This window comes from Leishmania mexicana, chromosome 30 (assembly GCF_000234665.1).
Source record: "Leishmania mexicana MHOM/GT/2001/U1103 complete genome, chromosome 30".
NCBI classification, from domain to species: Eukaryota; Euglenozoa; class Kinetoplastea; order Trypanosomatida; family Trypanosomatidae; genus Leishmania; species Leishmania mexicana.
The window spans coordinates 21,971-42,273 of record NC_018334.1 but is presented as its reverse complement, the minus strand read 5'-3'; the positions used below and the strand labels follow the sequence as shown (position 1 = coordinate 42,273).

The following is a 20,303-nucleotide window of genomic DNA, read 5'->3' as shown; positions in this document are numbered from 1 at the left end:
AGTGTGCGGACGAGATTCAACGCTCTCGGGCCCCCTCCCCCTCCCCCTTCTCCTCCGCCTTGGGGCGTCTCTCTCCGGTTCTTTCCCTCACTCCAGCTTCCCCCCCCCCTCCCCTCCCTCCCTCTTACCCCGCTTACACGCGCACGCCCACCATGGCACAGGATGAGCTGCTGGATCTGGAAGACCCTGACATAGTCCTCGATGACGGGATCGTCGACGAACACGACGTCGAGGACCCCAATGATGACCTCGACAGCGAGGACATTTGGGAGGTCATCTCATCCTTCTTCCGAGAGAAGGGTCTGGTGCACCAACAGCTCGACTCGTACAACGACTTCCTCATGCGCATCCCCAAGATGATTGAGAGCATGGCGGTCATCCCGCGCCAAGACGACCAGTACGACCCGGGTGTCACAATGGAGGAGCAGCGCGACCAGCCCCGGTTGGTGTTGCAGGACGTGGTGATTGGCAACCCGTCGCACCAGACGCAGTCGTACTTCGCTGGTGGCTCGCTCCCCCCGCTCTTCCCAAATGAGTGCCGACTGCGCGACATGACGTACGACGCGCAGGCGCAGGTGACGCTCGGAGTGGAGCTGTACCACCCCCACGCGGACACGCCACACGACACCTTCCTGCGCAACGTCGAGCTGGGACGCATCCCCATCATGCTCAAGTCTATGCGCTGCAATCTAAGTGGCAAGGATGAGGATGAGCTGCCGCGGCTCAACGAGTGTCCGCATGACCAGGGCGGATACTTTGTGATCAACGGTACCGAGAAGGTGCTCATTGCACAGGAGCGGCAGGCCGCCAACCACGTCTACACGTTTTCCCGGCAGAAAGGGCTGTTGTGCGAGGTGAAGTCGATCGTGGAGGGCTCGCTGAACAAGCCGCGCACGCTGCAGATCATCATGCAGTACAAGAACAAAGGTCCGGGCAGCGGCTTCGAGAACTTGATGTGCCGCGTTGCGCAGATGGACGAGACCATTCCACTCTTTGTGCTGTTCCGGGCGATGGACATGGTGGCAGACAAGGAGATTCTACAGACGGTCGTGCCGGATCTGAAGGATACCGCGATGCTGGAGCTGCTGCGTGGCTCCATGAGCGACGCAAGCACACTGCAGATTTTCACTCGCGAGGAGGCCCTTGGCTACATTGGGCGCCGTCTCGGCAAGCAAGACGCCATGGCAAACCTGCAGCGGGAAGCGGAGAGCCTGCTCATGCGGGACTTACTGCCGCACATGGGCACAGACCCGTCCGCCAACCGCACAAAGTGCCTGTACATGGGCTACATGGTGCACAAGCTGCTGCTCGTCGCCCTCGGCCGGCACGAAGAGACGGACCGCGACTTTCTCGGGCACAAGCGCATTGACGTGGCAGGCACGCTGCTGACAGTGCAGCTGCAGACCTTCCTTGCGCAGGTGCGGAAGGAGATGATCAAGACGCTGCAGGACCACGCCGCCAACCCGCGCGGCGTCTTCAGCTTCGGTCGCGTCATTCACAGCAAGCTTATCACGGACGGTCTGCGCCGCTGCCTCGCCACCGGCAACTTCGGCGACCTCAAGACGGGCAACATAAAGACAGGCGTCGCACAGACGCTGAACCGTCTCACCTACTCGTCCTCCCTTAGCAATCTGCGTCGCATCCAGAACCCCATTGCCGCCTCCAGCAAGGCGACGCGGCCGCGCAACTTGCACTGCACCCAGTGGGGGTACATCTGCCCCGTGGAGACGCCGGAGGGTGGCTCAATCGGGCTGCTCAAGAATGTGGCGCTGATGTGCCTCATGTCCCGCGGCACGGACCACGCCGAGGTGGTGCAGGCCGTGCAGGCACGCATCGATGGCTTTCGCACGATCGGTCTCGAGGACACGGCTGACGTGCGCGTGGCGCGCGTGTTCGTGAACGGGACGATGATTGGCGTCGACCGCAACCCGGAGCGGCTGCTGCACGACCTTCGCACGCGGCGCCGCAACGGCGAGCTCAGCAACGAGGTGAGCATCGTACGCGATATCCGCGATCGCGAAATTCGCGTCTTCTCGGACGCTGGTCGCTGCCTGCGCCCTCTCTTCGTTGCCGAGAACTGCCACCTGAAGCTCCGCAAGTCCGGCATGCGCGACCTGCTTGTCTCGGAGAAGGCCGGCGGGAAGAAGTCGATCTCGTGGAGCACCGCGCTGAAGAAGGGCTACGTCGAGCTGATCGACTGCGAGGAGGAGGACTCGCTGCTCATCGCCATGACGCCGAGCGAGGTGGAGAAGAACTACTACTACTCCCACTGCGAGATGGACCCATCGATGATTCTCGGCATTTGCGCCTCTATTATCCCTTACCCCAACCACAACCAGTCCCCGCGCAACACCTACCAGTCCGCCATGGGTAAGCAGGCCATGGGCATCTACGCCTCGAACTTCAACATGCGCATGGACACCACCGCCCATGTCCTCTTCTACCCGCAAAAGCCGCTGGTGCGCACCAAGGCCATGACGTACATGCACAGCAACGATCTGCCCGCCGGCCACAACGCGGTGGTGGCCATCTCGTGCTACAGTGGGTACAATCAAGAGGACTCCATCATCATGAGCCGCTCCGCCGTGGAGCGCGGCTTCTTCCGCAGCGCCTTTTGGCGCTCCTTCAAGGCGAAGGAGGAGCGGCAGAAGCGCGACGCGCTCGAAACATTTGAGAACCCGGACCGCGAGGTGTGCCGCGTAAAGCGCGCCGACTATTCAAAGCTGGACACGGACGGCCTCATCAAGCCCGGCATGCGGGTCCTCGGTGGCGACGTGGTTGTGGGCAAGACGATCCCTCTCCCTGAGGCGGACCTCGAGAAGCTCACGACCGGCAACACCAAGATCACGAAGCGTGACGCGAGCATCACCTCTCGCGCCACGGAGAAGGGTGTTGTGGACAAGGTGATGCTGACAATGAACAACAACGACCGCTTCACGAAGGTCAAGATTCGCACCATCAAGATCCCAAACATCGGCGACAAGTTCTGCAGCCGCCACGGACAAAAGGGCACCAACGGCATCCAGTTTCGCCAGGAGGACATGCCCTTCAACCGCGACGGCATCGTGCCGGACCTCATCATCAACCCCCACGCCATTCCCTCCCGCATGACGGTGGCCCACCTAATCGAAACGCTCGCCGGCAAGGTGGCGTGCTACAAGGGCGGCGAGGTGTACGCAACGCCGTTCTGCTCCGTTGTCGTGGACGACTTTGGCAAGGCGTTGCATGCCCTCCGGTCGCAGCGGTACGGCAACGAGTGCCTCTACAATGGGCACACCGGTCTGCCGCTGGACCATTTGATCTTCTTCGGCCCCACCTTTTACCAGCGCCTGAAGCACTTATCTGGTGACAAGATCCACGCACGCCCCCGCGGGCCGCTGCAGCCGCTGGTGCGCCAACCCACCGAGGGCCGCGCGCACGAGGGTGGACTGCGGTTTGGCGAGATGGAGCGTGATTGCATGCTGTCCTACGGCGCTTCGCAGTGGCTGCGGGAGCGCCTTTTCCGCGTCAGCGACTACTACACGGTACACGTCTGCAATATGTGCGGCACCATATGCGTGGCCGACACAAAGCTGAACCGCTACCAATGCAAGGGCTGCGAAAACGACACGCGTATCTCCCAGGTACTCATGCCGTACGCCTGCAAGCTGCTGTTCCAGGAGCTCATGTCCATGACGATCCTGCCGCGCCTCGGTACCGGTCCTCTGTAACACAGTGACGGGTGCAAAACGCTTGCAGAGAGGCCCAGGGGAGAAGGAGGGGGTAGGGCTTCGGGTACGCCGCTTGTGTTACAGAGAGCCGTTTCCCTCTCCCTTCGAGGTGATGTGCGATTGTGAGGCACCGCCCTTTGCCGTCCCGATTAGCGAAAACGCTCGCTCCTGAGTTCGTCCTTTGCTCTCTGTGTTGTGCACCTCGTGCCATTCTCATGGCTGTGGATCAGTGCTTTGTTGTTCTCAGTCCCTGGGTGTGTCTTCTCTGTCGGCTAAGCTGCAGGAGATGCTTCTAGACTATAACGTGGTGTTCCTCCATGTTTGTTTGTGCGTGTCGGTTACGTGGTATGGCCAGACGCGTCGACGTGGGCACGGGTCGGCGTCAGCACGCGTCTCGGTCTGTTTTGGAGATTGGGCGTGCCTCTCCCTTTCAGTGTTTTGTCTTTTAAAATGTAGCCCCGCTCTCCTGTGGTCTTCCGCAGAGCTGTCCTTGCATACGGGCGATCATGCCATTGTGATTGCCGCGGTGCCGAATGGCGCACGCCACACCCACGCGCACGCGATCGCTGCGCTGCCGTGTCTCTGCAGCTTCCCTTCTGCGCCCCTTCCTCATCCTCTTCCCACCCCCCCTTCCATCAACTCCTCGTCTTGGATTGCGAAACTGCGTATCTCATGTGCTCCGCCGTGTGCCAAATTCTTCCCGTTGTTCCAGGTAGCAATACTGGAAGAAGTCGGCAGATGCAGCGTCGACTGCGTCGCCGCCGCCCTGCCAATCATCACCAGAGCGAGACTGACAGGGGGGTTGCTGCCCCCTTGCTGCTCCTCGTTGGGTCAAGTTGACGCTCTTTTCGATGGATCACGCGGCTACGTAAACGCCCTCTCTTTGTCCAGCGCCCTCGCCATCTGCAACGCACGCGATGAGGAATGGAGGCGGCGTCATCAACAAGGAGCTCGCACGCACCCTCTACCGCCGAGTCCTGAAGCTCGTCTCTGTGGCGAAGCAGCCCCACACGCAGCGCATCGTGCAGACGCAGTGGGCTGAATTTGTGCCCTCAGAGGTGTGGATCGCCCCTGGCGACGAGCTGCGTCACATTGTCCGTCGCTCCTTCGAGGCGCCGTACACCCCAGCCGCGGTGACGAACGCTTTCAACTTTCTTAAAGAAGCCGAAGATTCCCTCTTTTCGATTCGGGTGCTGGCGGAGTGGGAGCGGCTGGAGAGGCAGGACCACTGGGACCTCTACAACGGCATGGCGCTGATGAGCGCCGCGCTTCATGGCGCGTGCGTCGGGTGCCACTCCCAGATGTCCTTCGAGAGCTGCATCAAGGACTACCAGGTGCGCATTGGGTCCTACGTGCAGAACATAGCCAAGTCGGTGCAGGAGCGGATAGAGGTGCGCTCACTCGAGGCGGGGCGCGTGGAGGACCTCAGCAAATTTATCAAGTTTGTGCGCGAGGCGAGCGCTCTCGAGCGGCGCGAAGCGAAACCGGAGGATTTCAGCCTCGTTGCGCTGCTGCAGAACCGCTGCGCCTCGGAGTACGTACTCAACATCATCGTCACCTTCGTACTACGGGCCCTTAATATTCACAGCACCTTAGTAGGCGCCGACCTGTCTTTTCGGTGGGTGCGGGTGATGCCTCGCAACAACGCGTCCCCCATCTTCGCCTCATGGTCCTACGGGGCCATGCGGCGCCGGGAGGTCGAGCGACTCATCCGCACCGCCGACACGCATTGGTACCGCTCCGTTCCATGGGACGCCTCGCAGCGAAAGAGTGTCGTTTGCGCTTTGCTGCGGCGTCAGCTGGGGTGTCTCCCGGCCTCCCTGGATACGAGCGCCAAGATACAGACCAGCTGCAAGAAGCAGATTCTCTTTCTTCTCTCCTGACTCGTAGAAAGGGTAGATGGTGCCACCGCTTCCGCTGGCACCGACGCGCGAGGGCCTCCTCTCCCCCACCCCCACCCCCTCCCTGTGCGCCAGGCACGGGTGGCATTCGTTGTGCATACCTCTCTGCGGCGCTGCGTGTGCTTGCTCGTGCACGCATCGCTGCCGCCCAAGAAGAAAATGAAATAGACACCCTCGGTGCACCCACACGAACACACGACGTCGTTACTGCACGGAATGGAGCACTGCTCCCTGTGGGACGATCACGATGAGTCTCGTCGAGAGCGTGATTGGTTGCCTCGATCTTCCACTATCGCGCAGCAACGAATGGCCGTGCGTTGGATGTTGGGGGGAGGTGATTCACTGCCACGCAGGTACCCTTGAAACGAATTTCACGCATCCGGGCGTGTCTCCCGTGCGTGCCAGTCGTCCGTAATCTTAGCTTCTCCACTAACTCGCCACTCACTTACCCCTCTCGTTCTACATGCGGCATCCAACTCGACAACGGCCACTGCTGCCGCTCACACACACGCGCCCCTGCGGCGAAGCACTGACACTCAGCACCGCTCCCCCCCCCTTCCGCCTCCATAGATCACCTCTATTCTCTCCCCTCCCCCTCCCCTTTACTCGCCCCGTCCCTCCGCCACGATTTGCCCGTGCCCCTTGTCACGATGGCCGAAATCAAAGTCAAGTGGGGTAAGGAGAACCTCACGATGGAAGTGGACCTGGGGAGTACAGTGGGTGCCTTCAAGGAGGCGCTCAAAGCCAAGACCGGGGTGCCAGTGGAGAAGCAGAAGCTCATGGGCCTTAAGCCCGCCATGAACAAGGATGACGCTACGCTCAGCGCCGCCGGCCTCGTGAGCGGCAAGACGGTCATGCTGATTGGGTCAGCGGAGAGCACTGCAACGGTGCCCATGGTGCAGGCGACTGTTGTAGAGGCGAACGAGACAGGTGGCTACACCGCGACTGCGACGACCTCGAATGGCTTGAAGAATATCGCCAACACGTGCTACCTGAACTCGGCTCTGCAGATGATGCGGAGTATTCCGGAGATTCGGGAAGTGCTCGAGGCGTACCGCGGCGACAACGCACTTCTGCAGCAGCTCCGTGCCGTGCTACAGTTGCTGGAGAGCACGAAGGATGCGGTGATGCCGCTGCAGTTCTGGACGACGCTCGTGCAGACAAATCCAACGTTTGGTGAGCGCAACGAGCACGGTGGTTTCATGCAGCAGGACTCGCAGGAGGTGCTGAACATGCTGCTCCAGGCCGTAAACTCCGTGCTGCCCGAGAAGTACGCGCACCTCTTCGAAGGCAAGCTGCACCAGACCCTCACCTGCGTCGACGACCCGGCTGACAAGGGCAAGGAGTCCGACGTTCCCTTCACGATGCTCACCTGCAACATCACCGGCGAGGTGCAGACGCTCGAGGCAGGGCTCGAGCACGCCTTCGACGAGCACTTCACCGCACCCTGCGAGGCCCTGCAGAAAGACGCCGCCCAGTTCACTCGCGTTAGCAAGCTCACCGAAGCACCGGAATATGTCTTTGTGCACATGGTGCGCTTTTCCTGGCGCGGAGACATTCAAAAGAAGGCGAAGATCCTCAAGCCGATCACGTTCCCCTTCACCCTCGACACCACCATCATCTCCACCGAAGCTCTCAAGGCGGCGCAGAAGCCGGTGCGCGAGGTTGTCCGCGAGCGGCGCGACAAGGAGCTGGAGCGGCGCCGCCGCCCCCGCACAGAGAAGTCGTCGCCAGTGGACAAATCGGAGGAGGAGAAGGTGCCCCTGATCCTCAAGAATGAGAGCGGATACTATGACCTGTGCGGCGTCATCTCGCACAAGGGCCGCAGCGCGGACGGCGGCCACTACGTCTACTGGGGTAAGAAAGCAGACACGTGGCTCGTCTACGATGACGAGCACGTGGCGGCCGTTTCGGAGGAGGACGTGAAGCGGCTGCGTGGTGTTGGAGAAGCTCACATCGCCTACGTCTTGCTATATCGCAGCCGCGACCCCGTCACACGAACACCGGTTATTCCACTTTAGAGTTCTTCGAGGTGCTCGCGGAAAGCGTCTCCTTCCCTGCGCTTTCACTCACTCTAAGCGGGGGGAACAAAGAACGGGGTGCAGGGGGGCGGGTGAGCGGGTGCGCGTGGGTGCGCTCACCCTCCATGCGCGCTTGGCGCGAGGCGTCGCCAACCTCCCGGGCCTGCTTTCTTCATTATGTACGTGTGGTGTTTATTCGCCCCATCGAGACCACAAATGTGCCCACTGTCGACGTATAATTCTCACACGCCATCGCATCCATGCGCGCCCTCATGCAAGTCGCCCTTCAAAGGAGCGCTGCTCGCTCTCTTTCGCGGACGTACGCCGCCTCCCTGCGTTCTCAATCGCCTCTACTCCAACACGGGCACTCTACATCGGCTGTCGCGATGTTGCGACGGCGAGCATTATTCGTACCTTCCACTTGCCCTCCCGCACCCCACCCACCTCAACGCTTTGCTATCGCTCACCGTCCTCCCCGCGCACCCCCGAAGAAACGGGAGCAGAAGGATTGGGTGGTAACCACACACTGTCTGCATGCAGGATCGTGAATGCGGCTGCTCTTTTCGTCGTACCACACAAACTGCACCGAGACGCGCACGGCGAGTGCTGTGACCTCACCGGTCTTCTCATCCTCTTCTCCTCATACGCCCTCCGATTCATCCTCCGTCTTTAACTCTATCGCACGATGAGCAAGGCTGCCGTCCGCATCAAGCGCTTCGACGAGGTGGACTCGGATAGCGACTTTGAGTTTCGAGATGAATCATTATCCGTGAAGGCGATGCCGACGGTGAGCTTCAAGACGGCCACAGCAACCAACGACTCCGATAGCATCTCGTTCCAGTCTGACCACGACCATTCGCAGCACTTGGAGAACGTCGCTGCGCCGGCCACCATTCGTCAAGAGGAATTACCGATACCAACAGTACATCCCACAAAGTCACTGGCGTCAGCACTGAAGCAGGCGTCCTCCGTGGCCGCTGCGAAGCGGACTCCACCAGCGTCGCCGACGCCGGTGTCGGTCCTCAACGCCAAGCCAGGGGCCACAGAACAACCACCGCTGCAGCAGCACTCATCTGCACCGCCAGCATCCGTGCCGGAGCACAAGAGGTCAGCCGCGGCGCCTGCGGCAGCGCTAGCAGTCCCAGCCGCCTCGACACCCATTGAGCGTCCCTCGTACGCCTCCCTGCCATCGCAGCCCACCCCGCTGGCCAAGCCGACCGAGGACTCCGTTCCGTCCCCGTCAGTGATTCCATTCTGCGTGACAGCGCACGCGTCGCCTGTGGACCCTGCACGGAGCCACGATGATGACAACGAAGACCAAGCCAGCGACGAGTTTGTGCAACACGTACTGCCGCTCCCCCCGCGCCAGGCAGCAGCAAGGCAGCCACCTCCGACCTCCAGCACATCGCAAGTGTGGGCAAACGGCACTAACGGCATTGCCGACGCCTCACGGCTGCGGCCGTGTGCAGCGGACAACGCGACGGAGGAGCTCCTCGTCCGGGCGCAGCTGCGACTGGAGGAGCGTCGCCGCATGGGCATGGCAAGTCAGCGAGGAAGCCGCCAGCTCAGCCCGTGGCGTAGCGCTGCTCCAAGCCTCGTAAACACGCTGTTCCACGAGCGCCTGCCGCAACCGTCGGTGAATCACATCTCGCCCACCCGGTCCGTTGACCTCCGCATACGGCGGCTGCAGCAGGAAAACGCGCGCCTGCAAGACGAGGTTGCCTTCCTCGGGCGAGAGAATCAAAAACTCCGCGGCGTTCAACGTAGTGCCGACGCCTCAGAGGCAGTGCGGCTGCAACTCACCGTTGACATGCTGCGCAAGGAGCTAGAGAGCAAGCAGCTTGGTTTCCAGCGCACACTGGACGCAGCCTTTGCGGAGCTCAAGGAGGCACAGCGGCAGATAGAGGAGGCTGCAGAACAGTGCGAGGGCTACCAGTCCGCTGCGGACCAATACAAGCAGCTCTACAGCGACAAGCAAAAGGAGATGGAAAAGGTGAAGACGCAGCTGCAGTCGCTCCTCTACGACGTCAACGCGATGGAGCAGCACCAACGCTCCATGGAGTCCGAGTGCGCGAATAAGGTGGCCAGCGAACGGGAGAAGGCGGAGAGGGCAGTAGCGCTGGCGGAGGAGGTTAAGCGGCAGCGTGACCACCTGCAGTTTCTCAACACACAGCTTCGAAATGAGGTGTCGGCAGCGGTGGAAGCGAAACGCCAGGCTGTTGATCAGGCGACCGGCACGAAGGAAACCGCTCGCCGCGACCGGGCTGATCACGAGCAGCGCATACAACAGCTCAATGAAGACGTTGCGCAGCTTAGGAAGGCGCTGGCTGACAAGGGACGTGCCCATGAGGTTCAGCTGCGTGAGGCACAGCAGGCGCAGGCAGTGCTGCAGGACCGACTGAAGGACCAGGCCGAGGACCAACAGCGCGAGGCGGAGCGTAACCGCCGCACGCTGGAGGCAACCAAGGAGGACCACAAGCGCGCGCTGCAGCAGGAGAGGATGCGGCGTGTCGAGGTGGAGGAGCGGCTGCGGCGGATGGAGGAAGAAGGACGTTCCACGCAGTCCCGCTACACAGCCTCTCTCAGCGCCGAGGCGGAGAGCCGCGTGCGCAAGCTACGCGACGAAATGCAGGCGGAACGCCTTGCCAGAGAGGCGGCGGAACACGAGGCGGCGCGACTCGCCACTGAGGTGGAGCAGCTGCGCGACTCGGTCACATACTACCAGCAGGAGAGTCAGCGTATGTCAACGAACTTGGCGCAGTCGGAGCAGCTGCGCGAAAAGACGGAGCAGCAGTGTGCGTCGCTGACACACACGCTGGAGGATATGATGGCGCAAGAGGAGGCTCATGCGCGGGAAATTGAGCAGCTGCAGGAGGCCATCAGGACAGGGGCACAGTGGGGCTCTGGTGTCGCTGCTGGTCGCGGCCCTGATACGGACGGCATCGTCAGTGACTTGCAGCAGCTCTCTGACGAAAACGAGCGCCTCACCAGGGAGTGTACGCGGCTTGCGGATGAGCGGAACACGCTGATTGACGAGAACGGCCGCATCGCGGAGGAGCTGCTCAAGTGGAAGCACGAAATGCGGCAGTACGTGGCATCGCACCTGCGCACCACCTCCTCGCAGCGTGGGCCATTGAATTCAGTCCCGGCATCATGACGGTCCAACGTGGCGCGGGAGCGTAGTTTCCTCGCGCGTTGGCATGGCCGGGATAGAGGAGGGGGTGTCTGCTCTTTTTTTGTCCTACGTCTGTCGCTGCATTAGTGCGCCACGTGGAACTTTTTTGGTGGCTGCCGTGTGAGCCGCATCTCCTCATTGAATACAACCGCTACCGTGCTGAGACTGTGACGCCCTGTGGTGCCCAGGCGTGCGCTCTGCCGGAAGAAGGGGGAGAGATGCGCACCCGTGAGAGTTGACCCGCGATATCCGCACGGGTACGTTGGCAAAAGCGACCGACATGAGACACGCCGCCCTTTGGTGCCCACCCTTGCTCACCCCCTCCCCCTCAACGCCCTTCTCCTTCCTCCTCCCCGGACACCTCTACACACACGCACACAGTCGCGTCTTCATACAGGGACAGCCGTGACGAGGAGACGGAAGACGCGCGGTTACATATCACAGATTCACACCATACGCGCATCGGATTCGCATCGGCATGCTGCGGTGCCTCAGCCTCCTGCTCACCAAGCGACAGGCAACACCGCGCCGGTCAACGGTACACGCCACGAGTAGCTACAAGAAAGGCAAAGACCGCTTTGACCTGTTCCACGCGTTGCAGAAGGACCGCCAGCGCATCCAGCACAACCGCACCCTGCCCTGGCGTCAGAGGCTCGACCAGCTCCGTGTGTACCCATGGAAGCTCTTCCTTGCCTTTATGATGTTCTGGTCCTGGCTGGGGACGTACGCGGTGCCGTACCTGAAAGACATGAGCGCCGGCGAGCTCCCCTCCATTGGCCAGGGAAGGTTGATTCCGGCAGAGGTGCGGGCCAAGGCCACACCCACGCCGCAGTTTGCGCACTTGAAGGAGCGAGAGTTGTAGGCAATGAAACAGGCCGTCTCTGCTGGGCTTTGCCTCTGCCTCTGCGTCTCTGTGGGGCCGAACGCTCCTTTCTAGGGCGCCTCCTTCCTTCCTTCCTTACCGCAGCACATATGAGCTCTTTCACGCAATGACATCGCATCAGGTGGTGCAGCCTTCTCTACCGCCTTCCTCTCTCCCTTTGTGGTGGGTGTGGCCGCCCGAAGCCGGCGGCCGTCCCGCACCACGACCGCAAACCACACCTCCTACCCTCCCTCGCTCTCTTTCTCTCTCCTTCGACTCACCACCCCACCCCGTTCTTGTGAACAGCAGTAACGCGTATTGCTGACGAGAGCTCATCCTACGCACGCACCCACTCCCTCTCCCTCCATCTTCTTTGTTCCCTTTGCTGAGCGCGCGCCGCGTCTCTCTAGCGGTGCGCTGTTGGGCCATGATCGCTCCCTTCTCTCTGGCGCTGTGCGCGCTGCTTCTCATCGCGGTGTCCAGGGCCCAAGATGCAGATCAGCTCGTCCCAAACAGTACGAGTCAGTGCTACCCTAGCATAGATCTCGGCTGGTCAGCGCATGTGGGCAGCAGTGTATACGCCACGCCGCGCATCGTAGATTTGGCGCACGACGGCCACAAGGAAGTGCTCATCCCGACCTTCTCCCAGTTCCTGGAGGCATTGGACGGCCCCACCGGGGAGGACATCCCCGGCTTTCCGTTCATGCACCCCCGCATGAAAACGTACGCGAGCCCGCTTCCCGTCGACCTGAACGGCGACGGTCAGGTTGACTGGCTGGTTGCACTGTACACCGGGGAGCTCGTCGTGTTTAGCCAGGATGGCAAGGTTCAGGGGTACCTGCAGGTGCCTCCGCTGGCTATGAAGAGGAACTGGGTGAAGGACAACCTGCCACCTGAGCAAGCGGCCACCGTGCGCCCCGGCACACCGCTGAAAACTGGAACCGTTCTCGAGGACATCTTGAAAGCCCGCCGCATGGATGACCTGACAATCACCTCCACGGAGGTACTGAATCAACGACGTCAGAGTTCCATCGCTCAACGGCACCACACCCCCACGACGACGACGGGGGCGGAGGCGGCGGCGGCGGCGACTGTGAAAAGTGTTTATGACACTCTTGCGAAGGACGCGGAGTTGCACACGACGGAGGAGATACCGGAGCCGTGGAACGACGATGATGCGTTGGACATTGATGACGACGAGATGGTGCTGCCATGGGAAAAGACGAAAGTCGAGGTGGGACCAAACAGCCATCTCAGTCCGGAGGCGCGCGCCTCTCTCGACCTTCTCTTTCACCCAGAGCTTTACCAGACGGCGAAGCGGGCTATCGGCGCTGAGGAGGCAATCTTCCAGGGTCGCAATTTGCGGCAGACAGCGAACATCACCTTCGGTGATGACGAGATCAAGGTAGACGCACACATCCTCTCCACCCCGGTCGTAACAGATGTGGACCAGAACGGCGACTTGGACGTCATTCTACATGTCAGTTACTTCTTCAGCGAAGACGTTATCACGGACCAGCCGGAGCGGTTTGCCGGCGGAGTTGACCCTCACGACTTCGTCGCCACGGCGGTCGTGTGCCTTAACCTGGTCACAGGCGAAACGCGATGGGCCCGCTTGCTGCACGCCTCTACCAGGAACAGCTCCAACGCCGCCTACGCCCTGAGCACCCCGCTCGTCATCAACGCCGACGAAGACCGCTCCATGGAGGTGTTTGTCAGCACCTCTCTCGGGTTCGTGTTCGGCTTCTCCGCGGATGGGAACGCCTTGGAGGGGTGGCCGGTGCTGCTCGGACCCCTCTCCGCTAGCCCGACAGCGGAGGACATCACAGGCGACGGCACCCTCGACATCTGCATCGGTGACACGGAGGGCAAGGTGCGGTGCTACAATGCCTCTGGCTCTGTCACGTTGGAGAAGGACGTCATCGGCGGCGTGGCCGACCGTCTCACCTTCGGCGACGTTGACGGCGATGGCGCCGTGGACATCGTCTTTGGCACCACCTCGGGTCTCATCTACGCCCTGCGCGGCACCAACGGCGCAGTGCTCCCGTCCTTCCCGATCATCACGGGCGGCTCTATTGTGGCGCCGGCGCTGCTGCTGAACCTCAACGGCATGATGTACAGCAACGACCTCGATATCGTGGTGCCGTCGCACAACGGCCGCGTGTACCTTGTGCGGGGCTCCTCCGGCTGTGTCCAGACGATCGACATCGACGAAAAATCCTCGTCTATGGTGCTCGCTGACGACGTCCTGGGCAACGGACAGATGGATCTCGTCGTGACCACCATCAAAGGTGGGGTCTACGTCTTCCAGACATCCACACCGTACACCGCCATGAACGCCTGGCCCAGCAAAACCAAGGGGGTCAACGGCTTTAGTGCTAGTGGGAACTACATCGGCATCGCCATATCCCCCAACCTGCGCACCTTCCGCGACATTCAAGGCGACACGTTCAACGTTGAGTTCACCATCTACGACTCCCGCCCGGTCTCTCCAAATCGCAGCTACACCGTCGAGATCACCGTCGGCACCCGCATCCGCCTCTACCGCGAGCGCTTCAACAAACCAGGTACGCACATTGTGAAGGTGCGCGCACCGCTGGAGAGGATGTACTCGTCGTTGAACGTGGCCCTCACCCTGCCGAACGGGCAGTCCTTCACGGACTCCATCTCCCTCAGCTTCAATATGCACTTCATGGCGGCCATCAAGTACACACTCCTCGTGCCGTTCTTGGCCGTGTCAGCAGCGCTCATGCTCGTGCACAAGCGTCATGAAGTCATCGAGCCAGAGACGGTGCAGTACCTCTTTTAGGGAGGGTTCGGTCCTTGTGCACCACATGGGTGCGTGAGCGAGTGCGTCTGTCTTGTTGCTGTCGGTGCTGTCGCTGTCACGCCTTGACGCATTGCTGACGTGGGCATCCTTCTTTTCTTCCTCCTGTCTGCACCTCGGCGACGGAGGGCTGCGCTGTGCTCCGCACGACCTCCACAAAAGCGAATCATCGTGCTCAGCGTCGATGCACCGCCGCCTGTGGAGGCTGCTCCACTTTCGACCGGTGGAGCTGCTGTGCCGAACGTGGCAGCACAAACGTTGCGGCAGCTCATCTTTTTGAGAGAAGCAGACTCCCTACTCGTGTCTTCGACCCTGGGCGCAGAGGGGACGGAGGCAGGGTTGCGGTGGTTTCTCTGTCAGCATGCGCCTCACCTGCTCTGAAAGGTATTGCCTCCCGTGGTGGTTCTTTTGTCACGCGAACACCGCCATCATCAACTGCCGTTTTCATCTCTCTTCCTCTCATCTTGTCTCCCCATTCACCGGTCTCGGTGTAGAACGCACGGCTGGGGCACGCCACCTCCGTAGGGCCGGCGGCTCCGTCTCAACAACGATCAGCAACCATCACTTTCATGCTCCGTCTGGCAATTCCTCGCCGTCAGCTGCAGCGGCAGCTATACGCGGACGGCATTGGGTATGGCGCGGCGTTCGCGGCTCGGAACGAGCACGACGCTACGGCCTATCAGAGAGCCACTGCCATGTACTCGCCTGCCTACAGCTCCATTCGCCGGCGCAAGTGGCACGTGGAGCGACAGAATGCGTACGCGGCGAAGCGCACGCTCATGGGCGCTATGGCACGCAACGACCTCGGTATGACCAAGTAGGACGCGTCAGCGGAGCGCTCCTGTGCGTTGTGTCTCTGCAGAAAGGTGTAACAGTACAGCCACACAGACATCGAAATGACCAAAAGAAGGTGAGCAAGCCCGCTCCCCACACCCCCACCCCCGCCGGCGCTGCGCGCATACTCCTCCACGCCGAGCTTCCCTCTGCGCGTAGAAGAACCGGGCCCCAGCAACTTCCCACGCCTTTTCTCCTCCTCGGCTACCCCGTCCCCCCTCCCCCTTCCCTCTTCTGCTTCTGTGGCTTGCCTGTGCCTCAGCTCGGCACTCGCGCCGTGACTTGTTACGGATGAAGCGCACACTGTCCCTCGGGATCGAGGGAAGCGCCAATAAGATCGGTGTGGGGGTGGTGGATCAGAGCGGTACGGTGCTCTCTAACGTACGCCAAACCTACATCACCCCTCCTGGGACCGGGTTCCTGCCGCGCGAGACGGCCATCCACCACTCTCAGCACGTGCTGCAGGTCGTACAGCGCGCCATGCGCGATGCCGCGGTGACGCCAGCCGACATCGACATCATCTCCTACACCAAGGGCCCTGGCATGGGCGGGCCGCTCTCTGTCGGCTGCACCGTGGCCAAAACACTCTCCCTCCTGTGGGGAAAGCCGCTGGTGGGTGTGAACCACTGCATCGGGCACATTGAGATGGGCCGCGTCGTCACGAAGAGCGAGAACCCCGTGGTGCTGTACGTCAGCGGGGGCAACACGCAAGTCATCGCCTACGCTGATCACCGCTACCGCATCTTCGGTGAGACGATCGACATTGCCGTAGGCAACTGCCTGGACCGTGTGGCCCGCCTCCTCGGCATCTCAAACGACCCGGCACCGGGCTACAACATTGAACAGAAGGCCAAGAAGGGCAAGTGCTACATCCGCTTGCCCTACACCGTGAAGGGAATGGACATGTCGTTCACCGGCATCCTCTCCTACATTGAACAGCTCGTGCACCACCCTCAATTCACTGAGTCGGGTGTTTGCGAGGTGTTCCAAAAGCGGCGCAAGGTAGCACCGTCGCTGACGAGCACGCCGGTGTCGGCCGGCGAGACCTTCAACACGGACGACATCTGCTTCTCCCTGCAGGAGACGATCTTTGCCATGTTGGTCGAAGTGACGGAGCGCGCCATGTCGCAAATCAAGGCATCTGACGTGCTCATAGTCGGCGGGGTGGGCTGCAACAAGCGCCTGCAGGAGATGATGCAGCTGATGGCGGCAGAGCGTGGGGGTCGCTGCTTCGACATGGATCAGCGATACTGCATCGACAATGGCTGCATGATCGCGTACGCCGGGCTGCTCCAGTACCTGAGTGGGTCCTTCACGACCATGGCGGAGGCGACCATCACGCAGCGCTTTCGCACCGATGAAGTTTACGTTTCCTGGCGCGATTGAATTGGGATGGTGCCCCGTGCATCTGTGCATCATCGCCCGTAGTGTTGATCTTGCCTCCGTTGTGGTCGAGACGTTTCCTCTGCGTTGCTCGCCATTCTCCACCGAGCCATCCTTTTCACACCCACTCAAGAACCCCAGTGCTGCCTGCTGCATGCACAATGCCATCGTCGTTGCACTCATGTCCTTCCAGTGAGAACCTACTCCACCTTCAAGGATCTTGCCCGTCTCCTTCGGGCGTGGCATCCGTCCACCCATCCCTCTCTCTCTCAGCGCTCCTCGGCCTTCATCCATATCTCTTGTGACCCCATCTCCATTGTTTTTCCCGCTTCGTTTTCCACTTGTGTGTCCCCACGCATCCTCTTCATTCGTCCTCCACCCGCTTTGGCGACACACGAGGCAGTACGCACAGCACAACACAGCAAGCCCAACAGCGGAGTCGACGCTGGCCTGACTTCCTTCGCTCTCTTTCAGGGCACTTTTTTTTTTCCGTCTCCACCACCCTGGTTATCCTTCCGGCTCAGGCTCTCCTAGTACGATGTCGCGCGCACACAAGGACCATACGTGGATGAAGAACCACCCACTTGAGGGGGACGACATCGTCGCGGGGCTCTACAACATCCTAGCAAAGCGCAACCCCAAGACGATGAAGGCGTGCCGCGGGATTCGCATTCCGGACACGGTCGTGTTCGAGCACAACTTTCCACGAGGCTGGTACACAACGGACATGAAGGCGAAGGAGGTGGTTCGGAAGCAAGGCAAGGATCTCGACGCCAACACCATCGAGCATGGCTTTACCCAAGACCTCCACGATGGCTCCCCTATCGCCGCCACCTACCTCTGCACAATGGAACACATAACCGACGACGGGGAGACAGAGGTCAACACACTCGTCGAGGTGTTCACCCGCGACACGCTGGCCGCCTTCTTAGCACGTAAGGTCAAGCCGGATGGCATTCTGCAGAAGTTTATCCTTCCGAAGGGGTATCAGAACAGTGTCATCAAGGTCGTGTGGAGCCCGCGCGTCTGCATGGTACAGCGTCGCACGAACAAGTACCGCATCTTCGACCGCAAGAGAGCTGAGTGTGATCCCTTCTCCATCACCGTCACCTACGACGGCCCCACGTTTCTAAGCGACGAGGGCAGCGTGTCTGGCAACATTGCGATGGAGGTGAAGCAGCTGTGCGGCAACATCGTCCAGCACTTCTACTATACCGAGCACAAGTACATCACGCGAATGGTGCTCTACTTCAAGGGTGACCAGCGCGACCGGCTGTGGCTGCTGTGGTGCGGGTCGCTGCGCGTTTCGGACCGCACCACGCCAAGCGAGATGCCCGTCAACCTCATCACCAACTTTGGTGAGCCGTCGATGGCCGGCAACGCCTTCAACGAGGAGGAGCTGCTGCGCAGTGCTGACGAGGCGTACCTCCGGCTCACAAATGATGAGATGTTTTACGAGACGTACATGAAACGGATGGTATGCCGCGGCGCGACCTGCGGCGAGGCGGCCGTGCAAGGCGACAAGCCCTCATTTCCTAGCGCAGACGGGCAGCAGGAGGGCCGCGCGAACCTCGCCGCTGCCGCCGATGCCTTCGACTGGAGTGGCCTGCCACCTCTGGCGGTCGAGACTCGTGACCGCCTTCTTCTCGAGAAGAAATCGATGTGTAGCCTGTTCGAAGATCTCTTCTACCACGCCCGCAATCACTTCCTTACCCGCCGCAAGGAGCCCTATAACATGGAGATCCCGACAGATGCGGCAGACACGCTGACGGAGAACGGCGTCGTCGATCTCATGCGCACTTTGCGCCTCCCCGCCAAGCTTCAGGAATCAACAGCTTCGGCCCCCCTGTGCTACGTCATCGACTCCGTGTCACGCCAGCCCCTCACGCAGCTCTCCGACAAGGCGCAGGTGTGGATCCAGACCTATTTCGACACGAAGCTGCGACAGCTTCAGCAGGCGGTGCTGGAGTTCACAGGGGACGAGGATGCGCTGCGTAGCGATGTAATGGAACTGTGACCACCTCTCTGGTGCACCTTCCTGTTGGATGTAGAGTACACATGTATCGCAGTGTCATCTTTGCTTGCTTTCCCTCCTTGCCGGGCACTCCGCCACTTGTATGTTTGCATGTCTTCACTGTGGGTGCGCACACGCGACCGCTAGCGGCCACACGGGAGTCGTGTTCGCACGTTTTTCCTTGTTCCTGAGCATCTGCCTCTCCCTCCCTCTCGTGCACCCGGCATGGTGCAGCTGCAACAGCTTTGGCAGGGCGTCGCGTGTCTCCTTGCTTCACCCCTTTTTTCTCCTAGGTTGGTGTCCGCGTGGGGCTCGACTTCTTCTTGGAATGTCGTTGGAACGCACGATTTCAATGTATCGCCGACGGACTGGCCTCTCGGCTGCCCGTTTCGCCGTGCTGGTAGGTGACCTTTCTGCACGTTTGTGCGTAGGTCCACTCACCTCCACCTGATCCTTCCATGTGGACTCTCCTTCCTGATGGTTAAAGGCAGTACCTCTCTCATAGGTGCGCCTGAGCATCGCTGATGCATTCACGGTGCCCTCTTTGCGTGTTCAACACTCCGCTTCCCTGCCAGACCTCTTGGTCCCCCCTCCCACTTCCCACTTCCCTCTTTCTTCTCCCCTCTCTCCCAACCGCGTACCGATTCTCCGACGCGCCAGAGAACACAGTGTATCTAATCCTTGCTACTACTCGTTGTCGGATACGATGATGCAGCGTCCCCATTACGATGCTCAGGGCCAGGTGCCGCAGTACAACCGAGCATCCTACAACGATGGCGGCTACAACATGAGCCGCCACATGGATGGCATACCGCCACACGCCTACAATCAGCCCCCGGTCAACTACTACCAGCCGCCGCAGGTCTATCCGATGGGTAACCCCATGTACAACGTTCCGCAGGGGTACCCGCCGGCGATGCCCGGATACCGTGGTGGTCGCGGCCGCGGTGGCTGGTACTATCCGAATGCCGGTAGTGGCGCCTACAATAACATGCGCGGTGGCTTCCGTGGCGGCCGCGGCGGCTTCCCGCTACGCCGCAAGAAGCCTTTTGTCGGCGGCACGCTCGAGACCCAGCGCGAGTGGGAACGCCAGACCGCCTGCTGCTTCAACCTTCAGGGCTCGTGCAAGTTCGGCGACGGATGCCGCTTTCTGCACGACGATGTAAAGGGTCGCGCGTGCCAGTTTGGCGCTAAGTGCCGCGTGCACGGTACCGCCAAGGACGCCGAAGCTGAGGCGCCGGCGAAGGAGGACGCGCCGAAGAAGAACGAGAAGCCCGACGAGTCAACGCCGGAGAAGACTGAGGAGCAGACGGTCGCGAAGGAGGAGGAGAAGTCTGCTGAGAAGGTGACTGAGAAATCTGCTACTGAGAAGGCGCCTGAGAAGCCGGTGGCAGATGAGGAAATCGAGGGCGCGGAAAAGAAAGAGTAGGATGTTTGTGGGCTGAGATCAACCCGTGTAGGGGGTAGCCGAGGTGATTTCCTCTCATTCTGCGTTGTGCACTCCCTGTGCCTCACTCCCACACACTCAGCGACGCGCAACTGTCCTTGCCCCCTTTGCGCTTTCCTGTCTCCGCAT

The 20,303-nt window shown here is 60.9% G+C and overlaps 9 protein-coding genes across 9 annotated transcripts; all 9 read left to right on the top strand.

Annotated features, from left to right (window-relative positions):
• Positions 1 to 152: 152 nt before the first annotated feature.
• Positions 153 to 3,710, top strand: LMXM_30_0160 (DNA-directed RNA polymerase II subunit 2,putative; the record flags this gene model as incomplete). The annotated part of the gene is made up of 1 exon (XM_003877486.1): positions 153 to 3,710. The coding sequence occupies one exon, from the start codon at positions 153 to 155 to the stop codon at positions 3,708 to 3,710; it is 3,558 nt and encodes a 1,185-aa protein (XP_003877535.1).
• A 917-nt stretch (positions 3,711 to 4,627) lies between these two features.
• Positions 4,628 to 5,593, top strand: LMXM_30_0150 (conserved hypothetical protein; the record flags this gene model as incomplete). Its single annotated transcript, XM_003877485.1, has 1 exon — positions 4,628 to 5,593. The coding sequence occupies one exon, from the start codon at positions 4,628 to 4,630 to the stop codon at positions 5,591 to 5,593; it is 966 nt and encodes a 321-aa protein (XP_003877534.1).
• A 668-nt stretch (positions 5,594 to 6,261) lies between these two features.
• Positions 6,262 to 7,632, top strand: LMXM_30_0140 (cysteine peptidase, Clan CA, family C19,putative; the record flags this gene model as incomplete). Its single annotated transcript, XM_003877484.1, has 1 exon — positions 6,262 to 7,632. The coding sequence occupies one exon, from the start codon at positions 6,262 to 6,264 to the stop codon at positions 7,630 to 7,632; it is 1,371 nt and encodes a 456-aa protein (XP_003877533.1).
• A 685-nt stretch (positions 7,633 to 8,317) lies between these two features.
• Positions 8,318 to 10,789, top strand: LMXM_30_0130 (hypothetical protein, unknown function; the record flags this gene model as incomplete). The annotated part of the gene is made up of 1 exon (XM_003877483.1): positions 8,318 to 10,789. One exon carries the CDS (start codon positions 8,318 to 8,320, stop codon positions 10,787 to 10,789), a length of 2,472 nt encoding a protein of 823 aa, XP_003877532.1.
• Positions 10,790 to 11,285: 496 nt separating this feature from the next.
• Positions 11,286 to 11,669, top strand: LMXM_30_0120 (conserved hypothetical protein; the record flags this gene model as incomplete). The annotated part of the gene is made up of 1 exon (XM_003877482.1): positions 11,286 to 11,669. The coding sequence occupies one exon, from the start codon at positions 11,286 to 11,288 to the stop codon at positions 11,667 to 11,669; it is 384 nt and encodes a 127-aa protein (XP_003877531.1).
• A 427-nt stretch (positions 11,670 to 12,096) lies between these two features.
• Positions 12,097 to 14,478, top strand: LMXM_30_0110 (putative FG-GAP repeat protein; the record flags this gene model as incomplete). Its single annotated transcript, XM_003877481.1, has 1 exon — positions 12,097 to 14,478. The coding sequence occupies one exon, from the start codon at positions 12,097 to 12,099 to the stop codon at positions 14,476 to 14,478; it is 2,382 nt and encodes a 793-aa protein (XP_003877530.1).
• A 1,143-nt stretch (positions 14,479 to 15,621) lies between these two features.
• LMXM_30_0100 (metallo-peptidase, Clan MK, Family M67) lies at positions 15,622 to 16,716 on the top strand (the record flags this gene model as incomplete). Its single annotated transcript, XM_003877480.1, has 1 exon — positions 15,622 to 16,716. One exon carries the CDS (start codon positions 15,622 to 15,624, stop codon positions 16,714 to 16,716), a length of 1,095 nt encoding a protein of 364 aa, XP_003877529.1.
• Positions 16,717 to 17,251: 535 nt separating this feature from the next.
• Positions 17,252 to 18,730, top strand: LMXM_30_0090 (conserved hypothetical protein; the record flags this gene model as incomplete). Its single annotated transcript, XM_003877479.1, has 1 exon — positions 17,252 to 18,730. The coding sequence occupies one exon, from the start codon at positions 17,252 to 17,254 to the stop codon at positions 18,728 to 18,730; it is 1,479 nt and encodes a 492-aa protein (XP_003877528.1).
• A 703-nt stretch (positions 18,731 to 19,433) lies between these two features.
• Positions 19,434 to 20,156, top strand: LMXM_30_0080 (conserved hypothetical protein; the record flags this gene model as incomplete). Its single annotated transcript, XM_003877478.1, has 1 exon — positions 19,434 to 20,156. The coding sequence occupies one exon, from the start codon at positions 19,434 to 19,436 to the stop codon at positions 20,154 to 20,156; it is 723 nt and encodes a 240-aa protein (XP_003877527.1).
• Between the last annotated feature and the right edge of the window lie 147 nt (positions 20,157 to 20,303).